This window comes from Saccostrea cucullata, unplaced genomic scaffold, assembly GCF_032062105.1.
Source record: "Saccostrea cucullata isolate Sc308-1 unplaced genomic scaffold, CSIRO_AGI_Scuc_v1 ctg281, whole genome shotgun sequence".
In the NCBI taxonomy this organism is placed as follows: domain Eukaryota; kingdom Metazoa; phylum Mollusca; class Bivalvia; order Ostreida; family Ostreidae; genus Saccostrea; species Saccostrea cuccullata.
The window spans coordinates 313,804-332,862 of NW_026926059.1; the positions used below are offsets into that span (position 1 = coordinate 313,804).

Here is a 19,059-nt window from a genome sequence, read left to right on the forward strand (position 1 = left end):
CACGAACTTTTCGAACGACCCTCGTACATGATGGTTTAACCTTATTAATTTTGAGTCATAATTTGTGAAAATTATTTTAAAATGTTACATTATTTTGAAGAATATTTTCCTTTGGAATGGAACTAAGGGTATAAGTTGAATTATTACTTGTAGACACTTTAAGCACTTTAATTTATGTCAGATTATAGTTTTATCATAACCGTACATAAAAGTGGAAAAGAAATCCAGACTTAAATTGAAAGCAAGTAATACATTAAAGCCATTGAATAAGTATTATTGCATGTATATTTCATATACACGCAGGTGTCATGAATTTCTTCCTGTATGGAAGGCTTGTACCTTATTATTTGAAAATTAATGCACTATGAAGGAAAAAAAGAAAGTTCTGAAGAACGAGCTAAATTACAAAAAGAAGATGCTTTTTTTAATAATAATTTCTTCATTTCTTTGATGTTATTATCGGATACAGTTTGATTAAAGTATCTCTAATAGTTTCTTTTGAACTGAGCTAAACGCAAAGTGTGACAAAAGAACAGATGGAAGAAAAGAAAGACGTGGGAATTCTACTCTATAACAGCGGTACATATATCTTACAATGTGCTTAACTTTTGTATCAAACTTTCATATACTCTTTTACATTTAAAAATCAAGTATTGAGGCACGAATGATCACCCATAGAATTACAAGGCGTTTTAACTTTAAAACTTGAATCTGTTTATAAAGTGAAACGGTAAAAAATGGGGCTGGGTGATTGTGGAAAATTGGGCAAAGTGTTTCTTTCAGTCCTTAACGCAATATTCCTGGTAAGTTTTTCATATATTCCTGTATATAAGCAACTTGAGAAAAAAGATTGTACTGTACCATTAAGACGAATCTTAGTTCACTTTGAGAAATTTCAAACCTTCCTTTTGAATTAATCTATCACAGTGTTTATATAGTGTTTATAGTTGATATATTGAATCTACAATTTATTTGGTCTGAAAATCACTTTATCTTTTTTTTTGTTGTAAAACATTTTTATAAAGCACAGTTTTGTGGTTTTTGTTCAAAAACAAAACCCTTATGTTGCCATTTACAAACGTTTTCTGTATAACAATGGCTTGCCTTCCTAAGCATGACAAATACCTTTACGATACTCTCGTGACTGGTGTACCCTTTTGACATACAGCAATCAGGAAGTCATTTTATTGACGCTATAAAGCATTGCTGTGGTTCTTACACCTTGGGATGAATTACAAACCATCGATTTGCTTTCGATGTCAGGGTAGATTTTTTTGTTACCGAAGTCTGGGTTATTTTTATTTTAAAACTAATGTTTTTGTTATTTAAATTCTGGATTGCTCTAGAATAGAAAGTTTTGATGCCTTCAAAATTATGATCTTAAAAGATTCTTTGCGAGATGATCAGACCATTGTAATACACAGCATATCACATGCAGCATAGGGGAGAGGCATTTAACAAAGTCCCAGTATTGAAACAGGTAGTTACCAACAAAAGGAAATGGTATACTATTGTACTGGATTAACGTTGTGTATAATGCAAGATGATACCCTAAGGTAGCCTAGCGAGAGATTTTTTTTTGTCAGTATGAAACAACATTTCAGTAAAAAATGCTGGATTTTCCTACAAATAATCTCGAGCGCACAAAGTATACAGCTGAAATTGCTCAAATTCAAAGTTGCCTAGTGCTTGAAAAGTACAAAAAGAAGTCGCATACTTTTGCAAGGAGCGCTGACATTTACTGTTGACGGCTTACATATACACGAGGACAAAGTACGGAAGCTTTTTTACGATATCAATATTTAAACTCAAAATTTAATTCAACGAAAATTATTGGGTTATTTTATAGCACAAATAAGTTGTCCTTGAAGAAAACGACAACCCATTTTACCCTCAACTCCCGACTTTCACATGTTAGTTCTCATAAAACCATGCCTTATCTTTTATCAATTCTGTACCTCCGTACATGATATAGGATTAAACATCAAAGTAAACTGTCAACTGTAAAAGTCAGTGCTTCTTGCATGCAAAAGTCCACATGCAAACCGCAATTGCAATATTTAAAAAGACGAAGTAAACAAACAGTGATCAATCTCGATAGAAAAAAAATGCAAACAATGTAAATCTGCACAGGGTGTAAACAGGAACCTCCGGAAACTCTAGAGGTGGGATCAGGAGCCTAGGAGGAGTGAGCGTCTCCTGTCAATCGGTCACAGCTTCCGTAAACCCAAAGTATTGATCAAGAAGATGGAACATTTCAAAGTCAAATTCAGTATGAACACAAAGTCGTATTTGGTGTGAGATATGCCAGTCAAATTAAGACAAAAAAATCATTGTAGTATCATAAATTTTTAAAATGCTTCAAATTATTCCGAAAATCTGACGTTTTCCTGGCTTTTTTACGATTTTGATATTTTACATGCCAGGAAAACGTCAGAACTGGCGCCATTATGAAAACTGGGAATTCGCCGCCCCCAACTGGAGGCGGCATTCTCGAATTGATTTTAGATACTTGCGAACCGAATTAAATTTCGAAGTCACAAGCTACCAGTAGTACAATACTTAAAGTACTTACCAATATAGATTTTATTGTTCATTTATAAAATATACAATCCGTTGAAAAGATTATATTACACTGTCAAGATTTGTCGTCTTTTCGTGCCTTTTTAAAATCTTGCAAGTCCTGTAACGAAATGTGGAGAGATATTTTCTTTTCGTCGATATTGGTGAGTACTATAGGCATTGTTCTTTTGATAAATTCTGATTTCAGCTTTTAGTTTGGTTTGCAAGTATCAAAAATGAACTCCGGTTGGAGACGGCGAAAGTAATTTCCAGTTTTCGTAATGGCGCCAATTCTGACATTTTCCTGGCATGTACAATATCAGAATCGAAAAAAAGCCGGGAAAACGTCAGATTTTTCGGACTAGCTTCAAATGTCTTCAAATGAGGTTGTAGAAATTCTTCTGTAACATCAATTTATCTGTCAGTATCGTGTCAATCAAGTTGAAAGACACGAATACCGTATGCAGAGGAAGGTGGACTGCACAAAAATGGTCGTTGATGAGAGGAAAGTTTAGGTCATTTCATTTGTCATAAAGATTAGTCGTTATCTGGCTGTACTGTGTTAAATTTCAGAACATGAAGCAGATGATGCCGACTCTGATGTGTCTTTACTTTCGAGATCATTCAGATTAAATGAATTCATATTTGTAATACTGTAAAATCAAATATTTTCGTGGGGTCAAATTTTCGTGGTTTGAGTACAGAATCTTGGTTCGTGGGGATTTGAATTCGTGGATGAAGAAATGTTGAGAAGTTATGTATGTAACATTTTTTATTTCGTGGTGGTCATGAATTCATGGGTCTCTTCATACCTCGAAAACAACGAAAATGACCCCCCCCCCTCACGAAAATTTGTGAATTTATAGGTACTTTTGATAATTGAGGATTCTTTAAAGGTTCTTAGACACAGCTTTGATATTTATATTTTCTCAAATTTTCTGTATCATTCCATAGCTTATATGTTGCTATAGAATTTCATTCGAAAATATAATAAAAATCTCCTTTTTTGGAAGTTATTGAAAATTCGAATTTTTAAATTTTGAGTAGAAATGTGCGAAAATAAAATTAACACATTAGTTTTGTCAATCAATGGTCAGTGATGTGCGCATAGTTTAACAATTGAACACACCTGTTGCAACGTAAACATTGAAAGCAACAGAGCCCGTGCCCTGTTTACAAAAGCTGTGTACGTTTAAGGGGATGTATTCAATTTGTTAACTATGTACACAATATTGAGCACAAGTTGACATTACTATGGAATGGGTTTGCTTTTGCACATTTCTACTTTGAATTTTCTAATTTATAGTTTTAATATTTTTCATTAACAAAATTGCTACTTTTCTTCAGTATTAAGGATAAAGTTAAAATCTGTGAAATTGTAATGATATGTCAATTAAACGCATTCGAGGAAAGTCAATAACTTCCACAGAAACAAGATTTGTATTATATTTTCGTTTCAAATGCTATAGCAACATATGTCTTGAAATTAAACAGAAAATTTGAGCAAATATTAACATCAAATCTGTGTCTACGTACCTTTAAAATGCAATTGTATAAAATACTGAGTTCTGACATTGACGTAAAAGCTTGTCACAGCATTTTTCCTAAACTAGCTTTTTTCCATTTTCTTAAAATCAGCTATTTGATATAAATTGTACGGGAAAAAAAAGTTGTATATTATAGAACACATTAAATATAAGTACCATTTCAGCTACTCGGACTGGGTCTGCTGATAGCGGGGATACTGGTCAGAATAAACGCCATTTCCTCTGACGTCACACCCGCCCTTAACACTGTGAACGTAGGGGATTTCCAGCTTGGAGATCTGTCCCACAATCTGTCCATCATCTTTATCGTCGTTGGAGCGTTCATTGTGGTTATTGCTGGACTGGGACTAATAGGCGCCTGCTGCGAGGTCAAATGTATGCTGATTGTGGTATGAAAACTTCAGATATCTGATATTTAAAACGTTTTAATATTAATTCTTCAAGAAAGTGACGATAAAACGGGCTTTTGCAAATAATTCCTAATTTTATTACTGGAATAGTTTCTGTAATTTAATTTATTTGGGAAGGGGGAGGGTTTTCTTCTCCTTAATTCTTTTTTTTTGGGGGGGGGGGAGGGGGCTGGAAATCACGATTTATAAAAAGTAAATAGATAACTCTGCACTACATTCCTTATTATTATATTTGAAAGAAAGGTCACATTATTTGTCATTATTTTGCTAGACTACTGTCTAAGGAAGCACGTTATGTGCTGTGGTCATGATAATCGATAAACTTATATACATTGTATATGCTTTCTTTTACAACAGTACGCTATATTGGTGTTGATTGTGCTCATCATTAAGCTAGCAGCTGTTATATTGTGGTTCCAAATGAGGAGTAAGGTGAGATTCAGCGTAAATTTATCGGTATCACTGTCTTCACGTCATGCGAATTCATACATTGTGATCAAAGGTTTGTTAGATGAAATCAAATTTCTTCTTTCTTTTTTTTTAGTTTGACGACACTGTTAAGAAGACAATGAAGGAATCATTGGAAAAAACCTTTGAAAACGACACCCTGGACAGTAACGAACCAATTTCTAATGCCTGGAACTATGTTTTCCTAACAGTAACCTTCTTTTTTCAATTATGTTCTATAAAACACTGATTTATTATAATCCCTCTTTGTTTATTGGGGTATTTTTAATTTTGAATATACAGTATAGTGTATTTTATAATGGAGTTTTGTAAGTTATGTGCACGTCAATACGCGAGTTTGTATTAGCTGCAGGTCTGTAGCTCTCCGAAATAAATATATTGATAGACCGGAGAGCTACAGTGCCACCCATTGAAAAAACTGTATACTTATTGCGCACAAAAAAGTGCGCTCGGTTCTTAATTAATTCATCCAAATTCTTACCTAAATTGCAAATAAGGAAAGATTTCAAAAAAATCCTTTATCTTGTAACCCGTCGGTAGAGTTCAGAACAGTAGTTTTGGGTTTTTGATATTTTATATATGGATAATAAACCTACAACATTCATACAAAATACTAAACATTCATACTTTACACACAATTCACTAACTTTAAATATCCGTACTTTACATCAACTTTACATCTAAATTACTTCAGTAAATATATAACTGGAAATTATGAATATAGATAAAAGCTTACCAGTCAACATCACCCTATATGCTATACATTCAAAATAATATGTGCTGCTACCTTGACGGTGTGCATAGGTATATAGGCGGGCTGGTAGTTAAAACGGGTTTTGTTAGTGAATGCAACTCACTCTCTCTCTCTCTCATACCTCTTTCTCTCTATCATACCTAATCACGTGACACCAACAGCGAATGACAATAAAGACAGACAAACAATGAAGACACTAAAGCTAAACCACAAATAGGTGGATCCAACATCCAACACCTGGCTACATATTCCCCCTGCCAGGAGAAAATGGCTCCTGACATTACGTTATAACCTAGCCAAGGGTACCAGGGCATGGGCAAATGATCATGAAAAATATACCAGCTATCATACATCAGTAGTAATACTGATGAAGAACAAACTTCATTGCTGTCATCATATAATATATACACACACCTGTAATAGCCTAATATACATAGTAAAAAAATGATAAGAAGTATAACTTCATGAAAATATCTCTAACTATAAACACACTGACACACGGACAAACTTCACAAGTGTCTTTAACTAATCAAATCTCTGCTGGCTCTATACTAATGTCTCTAAGTAAACACATTGCTGATTCACATTCTGGACATACTGCCATTCCCCATATCTCTCTGGTGCTTTACTGACTCTAGTTGATCTTCTGGGAGGTGGAGTACTAATACTGGGCGAATTCACTGAAATTGAAGATCTAGAAAAAGAAGATGGTATAGCAGATTCATGTAAAGAAGAATGGTTTGATGACTGTCGAAGAGACGAACGGTTGATAGATGAATGGTTTATAGTTGACTGTTGAGGAGAGGATTGAGGACTTTGTCTATGACGACGCTGTGGTATGATGTATACCGGTACTCCGCTATCACTCTCATCTGACGAACTCTGAGATGAATCATCTGAAGGAATAGTGGCTATGGTCTGATGACTTTGATTCTTTTTGACCTGTTTGGAAACTGGAGAAGAAATAACATTACTCGGAATACAATTAAAAGGCAAAAGAAAATTTCTGTGGAGGGTACGGGTAGACCCTTTCCCGTCCTCACGCCTAACAACATAAACTGGGATGTCTTCATTTACCTAAAATAATGTAAACATATTCATCCCACTTGTCTGCAAGTTTATGCTTTTCTTTGAAACCCACTTTTCTAACTAAAACTCTATCCCCAATTTCTAACTTAGAATTTCTAACTTTCCTATCAAAATTTTCTTTATTTTTCTCTGCATTTTTCTTTGATTCTTCTGCGGCAACTTTATAAGAGTACTGCAATCTTTCTTGGAGTTTATGAACATATGACTGGTGGTCTTTTGCTCCTACATTCTGATTTCCTGGTTTTATTCCTAAGAATGCATCTAGTGACAGGCGTGGATGCCATCCGAACATTAAAAAATGTGGAGAATACCCAGTGGCATCATTCTTGACTGAATTGTAGGCATGCACTAATGTGGTAACATAAGATTTCCAATCTGCTTTCTGGCTTTCCTCTAGTGTACTCAACATATTTTAATCAGGGTTTGGTTAAATCTTTCAACTGATCCATTGCCTTCAGGATGGTATGGCGTTGTTCTTGATTTCTTGATGTTAGCTATCTTGCAGAATTCTTTGATGACTTTGCTTTCGAAATTTCTCCCTTGGTCACTATGGAGTTGATCTGGGAAACTGTAATGGACAATAAATTTTTCATATAAAGCTTTAGCTGTTGTAGTTGCTAACTGGTTTTTCAATGGAACTGCGCAGGCGTATCTGGTGAAGTGATCTGTAATAACAAGGATATTTTCAAACACCCCTTTACATTTCTCTAAGGACAAAAAATCAATACAAAGAATTTCTAGTAGTTTTGTAGAAGTAATGGGATGAAGATTGGCTCTTGGTCTGACAGGTGTTTTACTTCTGATACATCTCTCACAGTTCTCTACCCTGGCTTTGATATCTTGCTCTAACCCTGGATAATAAACTCTCTGCTTCTCTAGCCAAATGGTCTTCTCTATTCCTGGGTGTCCCACTTCTTTGTGAATTCCTACGAAAACTACATCTTTGAAATGATCTGGCAAACAAAGTTGAATAACTTTCTCTCCATCTAAGAAGGGTTTCTGTATAAAATCTCATCAATGATCTGAAGTCCCAACGTGGGCGCCATTGTTACCCGTCGGTAGAGTTCAGAACAGTAGTCTTGGGTTTTTGATATTTTATATATGGATAATAAACCTACAACATTCATACAAAATACTAAACATTCATACTTTACACACAATTCACTAACTTTAAATATCCGTACTTTACATCAACTGTACATCTAAATTACTTCAGTAAATATATAACTGGAAATTATGAATATATATAAAAGCTTACCAGTCTACATCACCCTATATGCTATACATTCAAAATAATATGTGCTGCTACCTTGACGGTGTGCATGGGTATGGGTATATAGGCGGGCTGGTAGTTAAAACAGGTTATGTTAGTGAATGAATACAACTCACTCTCTCTCTCATACACCTCTTTCTCTCTATCATACCTAATCACGTGACACCAACAGCGAATGACAATAAAGACAGACAAACAATGAAGACACTAAAGCTAAACCACAAATAGGTGGATCCAACATCCAACACCTGGCTACAATCTTCTATCGAGTACTCTCGTAGTTGACATCCGAACGAAGTATATTGGACCGAATTATCTTTGAAACCAAAATGGCAGTATAAATAAGCGAAATGTTCGATGATTACAATATCAGGGTCAGGAGGACTGTTAACAACAATTATGAGGAATGTTTGGTTGTGGAAAAAGCTGAAGAATATGTTAGGAACACACGGTTAGTAATATTTTGAGATTACAGTTTGAAAAACATGGAGAAATAAATCGAGAACCGAGCGCACTTTTTTGTGCGCAATAAATATACGGTTTTTTCAATGGGTGACACTGTAGCTCTCCGGTCTATCAATATATTTTTTTCGAAAAGCTACAGACCTGCAGCTAGTAGTGTTCATTTACCCGTGTTATTTTCCAATTTTTCTGTGTAGACTGCCTTACCCTTAGTACATTCCACTCCTAAGACATTAATTCCTTAAATGATTCTTTAATTCTTATTCATTATTTCATATAGTTTGATTGTTGTGGAGTGGTGAATAACACCGATTTCTCTAAAACACCTTGGTGTACAAAGAGTGGCAGCTGTAAAAACAACCAAGCGACAATCCCTAGAACCTGTTGTGAGGGGGTGGACGAGTCAAGCTACACAAAGGCCGGGGCAGACTGTTCTAACACAGCCACTAAAGGTTATAATAAGAAGGTAATTTAAAAAGGTGACATTCAGACACTGAGAAAAATGGATTACAATCAAAATTTATATTTTTATGAAATATATGACAGAGGATTACGTCATAAATCAAGCTCAAATGTCCATCAAACAATAAAAATCATGAGAAGAGCAAAAGCGGAACTCTAAAACATCAGATGCAGGATTAGGTGCCATGAAAGGTGTAAATTAAAGTCCAAGTGAATGGCTATGGGTATTAACAAATACAATAATTGAAAATGTCAGCCGAGTGAAAAGTTTTTTCATAGAAAAAATGGGTAACTATCATTTCCTCTTCTAATATGCCAATTTCAATTTTGCCTCGTTTTCATTTTCAGGGTTGTTATGAGGCGGTGGAGGACTTGATTTCTACATATGGGAACGCTTTTATTGGAATCTCTATTACTGTGATGGTGATTGAGGTGAGAATTTTATTTAAGGATAGAAAATCAGAAATGATGCTTAAATTAAACATTTTATCAATTCTTAGAAGGGGGAAGAGGTCAAATTATGTATTATGTATTTGAATGTATTACATATAAAAAAATTTAATAATTTTATTTGTTTCCTACTAGCTTTTTGCCATTCTTTTTTTTCTATCGTTACAGATACATGTAATCGATACAAATAGGAGAAAATTGTCATATTGAAGACTTCATTTATAAAGCTAAAGATCAATTTTACGTTGCATTTTAATATAACTTTATTTGTTTCCTGCTAGCTCCTCGCCATTGTGTTTGCCCTTGTTATCTGTAGACGTTCGGGATCCGACTCGAAGCCCATGTAGGCACGTTGCTAGAGATCAGAAGACCAGAGTTTTTCTTTTGTATCATAAACTTCATAATGGAACATAATGGTCATGAAACATAATCATTTTCATTGTGAAATCCCTGTGTATTTTTTTGGTTCTTTTTTTATTTGACAAAATTATTAATACAAATAATAAAACATTGTGCATGTTTATTAAAATTATGCAATGCACGATTATGCGTGGAGCTACTAAATTTAAACGCTTAAATTTAAATATTAATATCTAACCCGACACTATTTTATGCCATATATATACGGTGTATTACATAATGATGCATTCATTAAAGTAGGACAAGAACTTGCTCATATATACACAAAACAAGAATACGACAAGGGAATATATTAAGCCCAAATATGTATACTCCCCGCAAAAGCAAGAATTAACTTATTTTCAAATTGATAATTGGAATATTTTATACCACTGAATGAAATTTGATGAAATTTTCACAGAATCTTTATTACATATTGCCATTGTGCACCTCGTATTTTATTTTTTAAACACATATTTTGGGTTTCCCACAACAAAACATTTATTATATTTATATCTTTAGTGAGCTCATTGCTCACAGCACCTCTAGTTTAATTTATTTTGATAATTACAATATTTTGAACAATTTCTGTTACATAACTAGATAAGGAAAACAAATATCCTTTTTATCTTTCTGTTCAGATTGCTTTTTATATTTAAATCAAGAATCACAACAATATATTTATATGAATTTATTTAATAATATACGAATTTTGAAAAATATCTTTCAAGATGATTATAAGTATAAAACAAAATTCTTGTTTTTTCCACTGACCATTCATTGATGAGCATTAAGATGAAGTTTTTTTTTTCTTATCAAATGAAGGTAATGTAGTGAGTGTTTTTAAAATGTCTGTTGTTTTACTCATAAAGAGATACCACCACTTGCCAGTGCAAATTTTGACCTTTACTATAGTACTCTACACTCTAGTTCCAAGTAAACCTGGAGGTTTTTTTAAAGGGGGACACGTAACATCTTAAGTTAGAACTGATTTTCTTTGGCTGTTTTTTAATCGTCATCAGCGCCTCGGCAAATACAGAGAGCAGCAACAACGGCAATTATCTACAGTTAAAAAAATAATGAATATTACTTGATGTTGTATAAATTATAATATTATTTCGCATAAAATTTATAAACTTTTTTTGAAACAATGAATTATAAGGGCTATACAGAAATTTATTGCTAACTTCGAAGAAATAATATTTATTTGATAAAAACAGTGCTTAATTCATACGAAGAAAGAATAAAGATTTAGTTTTGATGCCTCAAAATAAAACTTATAAAAACAATGTAAATATCTATTTACTCGGTCAATTTAGACTAGATGACCTTCCCCAAATTTTTCTCTGCACATCAAAATTGATGATATGATATCTTAAACCTGTATTTAAAACTTTTAACATTTTGTAATACATTGACATACAAGATACATATATACACTGAATGTTTAAGTACCATCAAAGAGAGAGAAAAGTAGAATAAATGCGTCATTTTCATATATTATACTTTCATGTAAATTACTTGAATCTGATTCGTCGAGAAACATTTGATAAAAATCACTATTACACGCTGAATAATTTTTTGCGTAGCAACAGTCAAAATTGCTTGATACGGGTGGTATTCAAAAAATAGACTGCGAAATTATGCGCGCAAACTGTTATATGTATTTGTATAAAACATTGTATAATATAATAAATATTGCATATATACATTGAAAATTTTGTTGTCAACCTCGGCTGCGCCTCGGTTAACAATGGTTTTCTTGGGGTGAAAATTTTCAATGTTACACTCAACTACATGCAAGATTTATATAGAAATAAATGAAGATAACGGATAGTATTCAAGATCAAAAGTGCATAACACAATACAAAATAGGAGCAGAGCGAACACAGACCTCCAAAACATCAGAGGTGGGATCAGTTGTCATAAGGAGTAAGCAAACGAAACGAAAAAATTTGTCGTCAATTCAGTGTACAAATAATGGACGAACAATTAGTATGAAAAACGTCAGTCAACATTTAACTTAATGATATATTGTATTTGCTCACAAGGTTATTGTATCGACCGTAGAACTAACGAAATGATGACTTTAAACGAGACTGCTGATATTCTAGTTTCATCAGCTTGTTAATAATTTACGTTTCTCGTTTTAGAAATTGTTCAAACGTAGAGCATGCTCTTGTGTCATCTCTTTCTTCATATACCTTACACTTCGTTTATTTTTTGAATAAACCCACTTACATCTGCTTGTTCTAAATGTTTTATTGACTTTAATAAATATATCAGAAACAAGTCCTATCAATTTAGGATTTTTTTTTCTCTTTAAATAAAGCACATAACTCTAATGTTAAAAAAAATGTGTATTCAAAATATAGCCGCAAATATAACATTTGCTCATTTAATGAATATATGGAGATAACGAACAGTATTCAAGCTCTGTTTATGAACAGAGCAAATACCAATGTTAAACTCTCGGGACAGGTGTACGTATAATTAGGTAGTTTATTACAGTATCTTTAAGTTTCAGATTTATTAAATACATGAATATGAATGAATAATACGGATATAATACAAGGTACATATACATTATATATTCTATAAAAATGATACACATGAACTGAAGAAAATTGCAAAATTGTTAAACTTGATATAAATATCTTTTTATCGTATGTCCACCTACCTTGGTGATTAGAACTGTTATGACAATTCCAAGTAAAATACCGTTATATCTGGATGTATCAAACTTGGCAATCGTCGCGTCATAACATCCCTAGAACAATCGTAATTTGTTGATAATCAAGATTTTCCTCATTAAATAATACATATCTGGTTGAGTCTTGATTTTAATCCTGAATGCAGTAAGATTTAAAATTGAATTCATAAAGTACAAAAATTCATTAATTTTTTTTTCTGTTTAACTCTTGACATAGCAATAGTCCTGATAATTTTGCATCATGTTTGAACTGGCGTACACGTAGCCTTTTTTTAATGACTAAAGATGTCAGTCAGATATTCGGTAGGTATTTAGCAAATCTTAACACTATTCATTTATTCCGTCAAGTCGAGAAAGTACTCAAAAGGTACTCCCGGGCTATCTTTATTTCGATCGTAAACTATTATTTGCTTAACATAACTTAAAAAATTAATACAGTTTTAGCACAATTTGGGCGTAGCTTATTTGGTGGGTATTTAGCCAAAAAGAACATGAGTCGGGAACTTGACGGAAAAGACAGAAGCCAGTATTAAAACACACTTCCTGAGCTTGGGTTATTAATTCGCATACCCTGAATAGGATACATGTACCTGCTCATAGAAGGTTCCCGCGGCCACGTTGTCTGTACAATTAGCCGATGCAGTGTAGGTGGCAGCTGTGGTTTCCTTACAACAAGACGTGGGGATGAGCTGGCCTGGCATTTTACCACTCCAGTTAGGAGTATTGGCGAAATCCCCTGCTGTTTGGGCTTTTACTGCGTCCACACCACAACATTTTAGCTGAAAAAGAAACAAAAGTAAACCAAATTCTCTTTACTTCAGTATCACTATCCTATTTTCCATACAGTGTAATCTTTTCAGCTGCTTGAGGACTTATTTTGTATTTCAACCGAAAGGGAAAGGAACTCACCGTCAGAAAAAGGAAGTTCCATCCGTTACTCTGTTGGCTGGTTCCGTTGAGGCTGTCCTCAGAGTAAGTGTTCCTTAACACAGTCGACAGCTCTTCCTTTACAGTAGAGTTAAGCTTCAAACAAATTCAAGCACTAAAAATGTATACATTTCTGGTTGAATCGAATATGTTTTGTTTTGTTTATTCATACCATATACTGGTAATTACTAGTATTTATATATTGTTACCGTATTCTGCATGATGAACCACAGCGTTACCACGGTGACTTGCCCCACCATCGACAGCAGCACGATAATGGCGTACTAAAAAAACAACTAAAGTATTTGTAATGAGTAGGAAATCAGTATTTAAGTTAGGGATTATATTTCGGCTCATATATACCGAACAATGAACACATCCCACTAAGTGTGATGCTATATATACAGAGGCGTAGTCACAAAAGTGTGAAATTCTTTAACAAGCAAAAAAAAAAAAAAAAAAAAAAAAAAGCTTAAAAGTGGGGGGGCTATAAATTCTTTGACAAGCAAAAAAAAAAAAAAAAAAAAAGTATAGTTCCCCAAACTCAAAAATCCTAAGTGGCCAACTTTTTTGTAGTGGGCAACTTTTTTTTCAAAGGCAAGTTACTTTCAATTTCAATTTTTCTACACAATTTTATTACTATGTATTCATATTACTTCAAAATAGCTGTGTTTTCGTTCTTCATTAAAAAGTGGGGGGGCACAGACATACTCTTGCCCCCCCAGATCTGAAAGTGGGGGGGCTAGTGCCCCCGCTGCCCCCCCTGTGACTACGCCTATGATATATTTTTAAAAAAAATTTAAAAATGGTTTAGGAGAGAAATGATTTCTTTGTACAATGTATATGTACATACTAATTTCGTTAGGGGACAAAGTGTATTTCAACTGCCCAACTCAAGCTATGGGACAAGCTTCAAGGAGACCCTAAGCGATCATAATAAAACTCGCTTGGAAACCTTTTGCTTTCACCCAAGGGATATTTTTGGGAGCTTCAGATGCAAGAACCGTTGTGAAATTACCAAGAAAAGTGTGACTAAGCAATTAATTTTTTTTATCGATCATTTATTAACGCAAAGGACGAGCGGAGTAAAACAAAGGTCACAAAATTGGAATCAGAAAAGGGGAGTATTGTACATCTTAGGCAAAATATTGCGCAATGAAATACAACGAACAGTTTTCCATCTGGTGCGTCACTGTGATCATTCCAAAGTCCACTAAACATTACATAATATGAGCGGAGCAATCATGGACCTCCAAAACATCAGAGGTGGGATCAGGTGCCATGACGCTCAGTACCATAATGACGTTGTCACATGATGTGCATATTAAAAATAGGAAAATGGGGGGGGTTCAATCAGACTAAAGGTATGAGACAAGCTGTAAGGGAACGCTTACCGATCATAACAAGTTCATGTCCTTCAAAAAGGATTGCACGTACTGAGTGATCTATATACACGTGTTTTTAACAGAAATGTAAAGAAAAAAATTACTTTTAATAAAAATGAATATGATTTGCTTTGATATTTTTGAATCCTATAAATTTTTCATTACGATTTAACAAATCTAATTGCGTATTTAAAATTGTCACAATAAATCGTGGCATTTCCTTACTATGAAATGCTGTATATCATTGTAATGTTGCCTTTAAAATTAACCACACATGAAATAACGCGTAGTCTTGTGAAGAGGCTTTCAGGTACGTGTACTGTCGAGCATTCTAGCGCATGCGCAATATGAATTTTCACCATCGCATCCGGTTTAACCTTGCTTACATATTTTCTTCGTGAATCTCATTGTCCATGCAATAAGACTGCTTTAGTTTTTATTTGATACTGATCCCACTATCTTTTGCTTTTATTCTAGGGATATTTTTGATAGCCACAGAAGCAAGAAACCTTTTGAGTTGTGACATAATCATAACTTAGAAGAGTGTAATAACAGCAGTCAAAATGTTTTTTTTTTCTTCTTTAAATATATTAAAAAAAAACTGGTAAAGTTTTTATCTATACACTGAATTGACGACGGATTTTTCCGTTATTTCCAGATCATGACAAGGAGCACAGGGGATGCTCATTCCTCCATGGCACCTGATACCACCTCTGATGTTTTGGAGGTGCGTGTTTGCTCTGCTCCTGTTTTGTATTGTTTAATGGACGTTTGATCTTGAATACTGTTCGTTGTCTTCCTTTGTTTCATTTTTTGCCTGAATATCTAGATTTTTTAAGGATCTTTTGTATGGTTTTCTTAAAAGTTACATTTAGGTTTTAAATTGATAAAATTATCTATAAATATTGAAGTGAAAAAGATGAAAGATCTAAATTTTAACAATCCAAGGAATAGTTCAAGTTTTTTTAAGGTATGACACACTATACACACTACAGAGATGTGTTAGTGCGCATTATACATGTAGCAGTATATTTTCAGCAGAAAAAAGGTACTCACAGTTGTCAGAATATACTTGTTTTTACAAAAAGCTCCGAACAGCCCTAAGGTGGCGAACGAGAATATGAATAGACCCAGTATGATAAGTCCGATCCCTAGATTTTGGATAACAGATCCGAGACCCGCTCCCGTGACTTTGATCTCGTCTAAAACAGGTTTTATCTCGTCCGTCACAAAATCAAAGTTCGTCTGTAAGGCGATCCCTGGGATCAACATCCCGAGAGCAATCAACTGAAATAAGGAGGGCAATTCATCTACTTCGCCGAAAAATTTCACCTGATTATACATATGTTCAATTTTAACAAAGATGTTCTGTTCAAGACATACTTTTTTTTCAAATCGTCTACCCCACCTTTAATTTTTCTGTAGACATCTACAGTAAAATACACGTATAGCAGATACGCTTACACGGAATTGATGCTTATAGAGATTTTCATTCCACTTGTCTTTTTAAAAAATATATTTTACACTTAACGTACATAAGGAATTATCCTTATAACGACACGGAAGCATATTTTCCTGTTTATGGCACTTCGAGTTTTACTGCACTGTACCAATTTGACTTTGAAATATCAGCTGGGTTTTTTTTACGTTTCCTGGAATCGATTTTTTCAAAAGATAAATATTCATACATGATGTACAAGACTAGAAACCTCCTAATTTCTACAGTATTTCTTAAGCCATTTAAGCATTTTTAGTTATTTCATATAATTAAAATAACTTTTTACCACAAAAATTGTGTTGATGACAACCAAAATGATCTGCCCCATTCTGCCTCCACAGTCTAACCCCATCTTGATGTCTGCCAAAGAAAAAAAAAATCATAAATTCTCATTTGTGCAAAAGAAATACAAACAACAATATTATATGGGGAAAAAATCTTTCTGCTTGACAGAAAGACAATTCAATTGTTTAAAAAAAAATTCCCGCGTTATTGAAGAATTTACCTTAACCTTTCTGTACGCTGCTCTGTGTTATAAAACCTCTTGCAATTTTACAAGCTATTTGTCATAATTCAGAAATTATTGCAAATGGATTGATTTCCGGGTTATTTTCTAAGACGTAAACCACATCCACCTTGTCTGAAAAGATCCTGATCTGCAATAGTAAGGAAAAGTCCTCCGGGACATAATCATTAAGGTCAATATCATAATACGGGCACACAGAATTCGAAATCCTGCTATTAACAGTTTCATCAGGATATATCAAACATTGATAGTCGATCGCTTTATACTTGCTGAATACTTGTAGTTATAAACCTCACAAACGAATCGAAGTAATATATTTTTGCAGGTGAGACGGATCGGTGGGGATGCTCGATCCTCAATGGCACCAGAGTCTATCAATTAATGTTTTAGAGGTCTGCTCCAAATATGCGTCGTTTGAATGGATTTTTTTTTGCGTGAATGCTTTTCATTGTTTTCATTTTTAGTAAAATTTTCGTAGAAATTTGGAGTTTTTCAAAAGAAAAATGGATAAAATGAAAAGTATTCAAGTTTAAGGACAGATGATACAAACAATTTTTTTCTTTGAAAAAGATTTAATATCATGTCACAAGTTTAGAAAAGTGGATGGTTCTTAGAATTTTTTCTCCGAAGAACTGGAAAATGAATTAGACTTGTAAAATATTACTAATATTTCAATAAAAAAACAAATATAGACAAAACACATTCAGTAAAGGTTTACAGGTGAAAACAAATTTCAGAATATGTTATCTTGGCGCTAAAAGTGTAATATAAACTTTAGAAAAATATACCAAGCCAGGTGAATTTTAAGAGGAAGATCAAAATGACAAAAAATTAGCAATATCACATAGGCTGATTTTTACCATTTAGCTTTTCCTAATAAAATTCAGCTGGCTTGGTATATTTTTCTTAAGTTTATATTACACTTTTAGCACCATGACAACATATTCTGAAATTTGTTTTCACCTGTAAACCTTTACTGAATGTGATATATCTATATTTGTTTTTTCATTGAAATATTAGTAATATTTTCCAAGTCTTTTTCATATTCTAGTTCTTAGGAGAAAAAAATTCTAAGAACCATCCACATTTCTAAACTTGTGACATGATATTAAATCTTTTTCAAAGAAAAAATTTGTTTGTATCATCTGTCCTTAAGCCTATTTAAACAATTCAAATTGGGAGCTGAGCAAACACGTAACTCCAAAAACATTAGAGGAAGGATCAGGTTTCACAGAGGAGTAGGTATATACGGTCACATATTATAAATCCATAATATTGGCTAGTTAATCATATATTTTACCCGGGGGATATGTATAAAGAATATTGATGATGGTTCGTAACTTTTTACACTACTTTCCCAATGTTCTGACAGTCATGAAACTAAACATCCGATTCTGTACTGTGGTATATTTCACTGTATATTTTGAGTGTGTCTGCCGCGCTAGTAATCAGAGTAACACACTTGTCACAAATCATATCTAGCCTGGTTCCCTCTCCCTCTTATGATTTGTATATATACTCTGCGACACTAGGAGAGACAGGGGACCAGGATAATATCAAATATCACATCATTAAAAAGCTTCTATTTAAGTACCTTTAAGTACCCTTCATGTTACTACCCCGTACCCTTCATGTTACGAACCCGACCCCTTTTAAATGCGGGAATGTACCCATTTAAGAGAAATTCATATTTAGCATGTACTAAATAAACAAAGGGACTTGTTTGTATGCACTGGATACACAAGGGAGTTAGCCTTTCATGCTACCAATTTTGTGTGTGTGTGTGCTCCACAACTTTTATTTAGGCTACATAATTATTTATTCATTAATTACTTTTGCTGTTTAAAAGGGAAATGACGCTGTATAAAAAAATATATATTACGCCTCATATATAAATAAATACACCATGTCGTGTCACAATGTTAAATCCGCATGAAAGAAACATGACTTCCTTGGTTGAATCTTAATTCAAATTAAAATGAAAACTAGCAGATAATTGACAAGTCATAGCCAGTGTAAAGACGAAAAGTGACCCCGGTGAAACATTGACCAGGGATCATTTTCTACCTAGACATTTGAAATCCAGGTCAATACTCTATGTAAAAAACTGTTTGTAAGGCTCATTTATTTAATT

The 19,059-nt window shown here is 33.6% G+C and overlaps 2 protein-coding genes and 1 pseudogene across 2 annotated transcripts; 2 read left to right on the plus strand and 1 right to left on the minus strand.

Moving 5' to 3' along the window:
• Positions 1-19,059, plus strand: part of LOC134270540 (putative nuclease HARBI1) — a 319,031-nt pseudogene that overhangs the window by 93,295 nt on the left and 206,677 nt on the right.
• On the plus strand, positions 687-9,990 carry LOC134270497 (tetraspanin-9-like). Its single transcript, XM_062752719.1, has 7 exons — positions 687-803; positions 4,274-4,498; positions 4,877-4,951; positions 5,064-5,177; positions 8,846-9,031; positions 9,376-9,459; positions 9,759-9,990. The coding sequence occupies exons 1-7, from the start codon at positions 738-740 to the stop codon at positions 9,822-9,824; spliced, it is 816 nt and encodes a 271-aa protein (XP_062608703.1). The 5' UTR covers positions 687-737; the 3' UTR covers positions 9,825-9,990.
• LOC134270521 (tetraspanin-9-like) lies at positions 10,837-16,793 on the minus strand. The gene is made up of 7 exons (XM_062752748.1): positions 16,686-16,793; positions 15,958-16,188; positions 13,726-13,800; positions 13,499-13,612; positions 13,180-13,368; positions 12,557-12,646; positions 10,837-10,938 (listed from the first exon to the last, which is right to left on the minus strand). Exons 1-7 carry the CDS (start codon positions 16,749-16,751, stop codon positions 10,885-10,887), a joined length of 819 nt encoding a protein of 272 aa, XP_062608732.1. The 5' UTR covers positions 16,752-16,793; the 3' UTR covers positions 10,837-10,884.

Bases quoted from the DNA above. Each gene is read 5' to 3' on its own strand.
- LOC134270521 (XM_062752748.1), bottom strand. From the start codon at position 16,751: ATGGGGTTAGACTGTGGAGGCAGAATGGGGCAGATCATTTTGGTTGTC. The intron at 12,647-13,179 runs GTACATGTATCC...CGATTGTTCTAG, and splicing joins CGGGAACCTTCTATGAGCAG to GGATGTTATGACGCGACGAT. The intron at 10,939-12,556 runs GTAGGTGGACAT...TTTTAACTGTAG, and splicing joins TAACAGTTCTAATCACCAAG to ATAATTGCCGTTGTTGCTGC.
- LOC134270497 (XM_062752719.1), top strand. From the start codon at position 738: ATGGGGCTGGGTGATTGTGGAAAATTGGGCAAAGTGTTTCTTTCAGTC. The intron at 9,032-9,375 runs GTAATTTAAAAA...TTTCATTTTCAG, and splicing joins CTAAAGGTTATAATAAGAAG to GGTTGTTATGAGGCGGTGGA. The intron at 9,460-9,758 runs GTGAGAATTTTA...GTTTCCTGCTAG, and splicing joins TTACTGTGATGGTGATTGAG to CTCCTCGCCATTGTGTTTGC.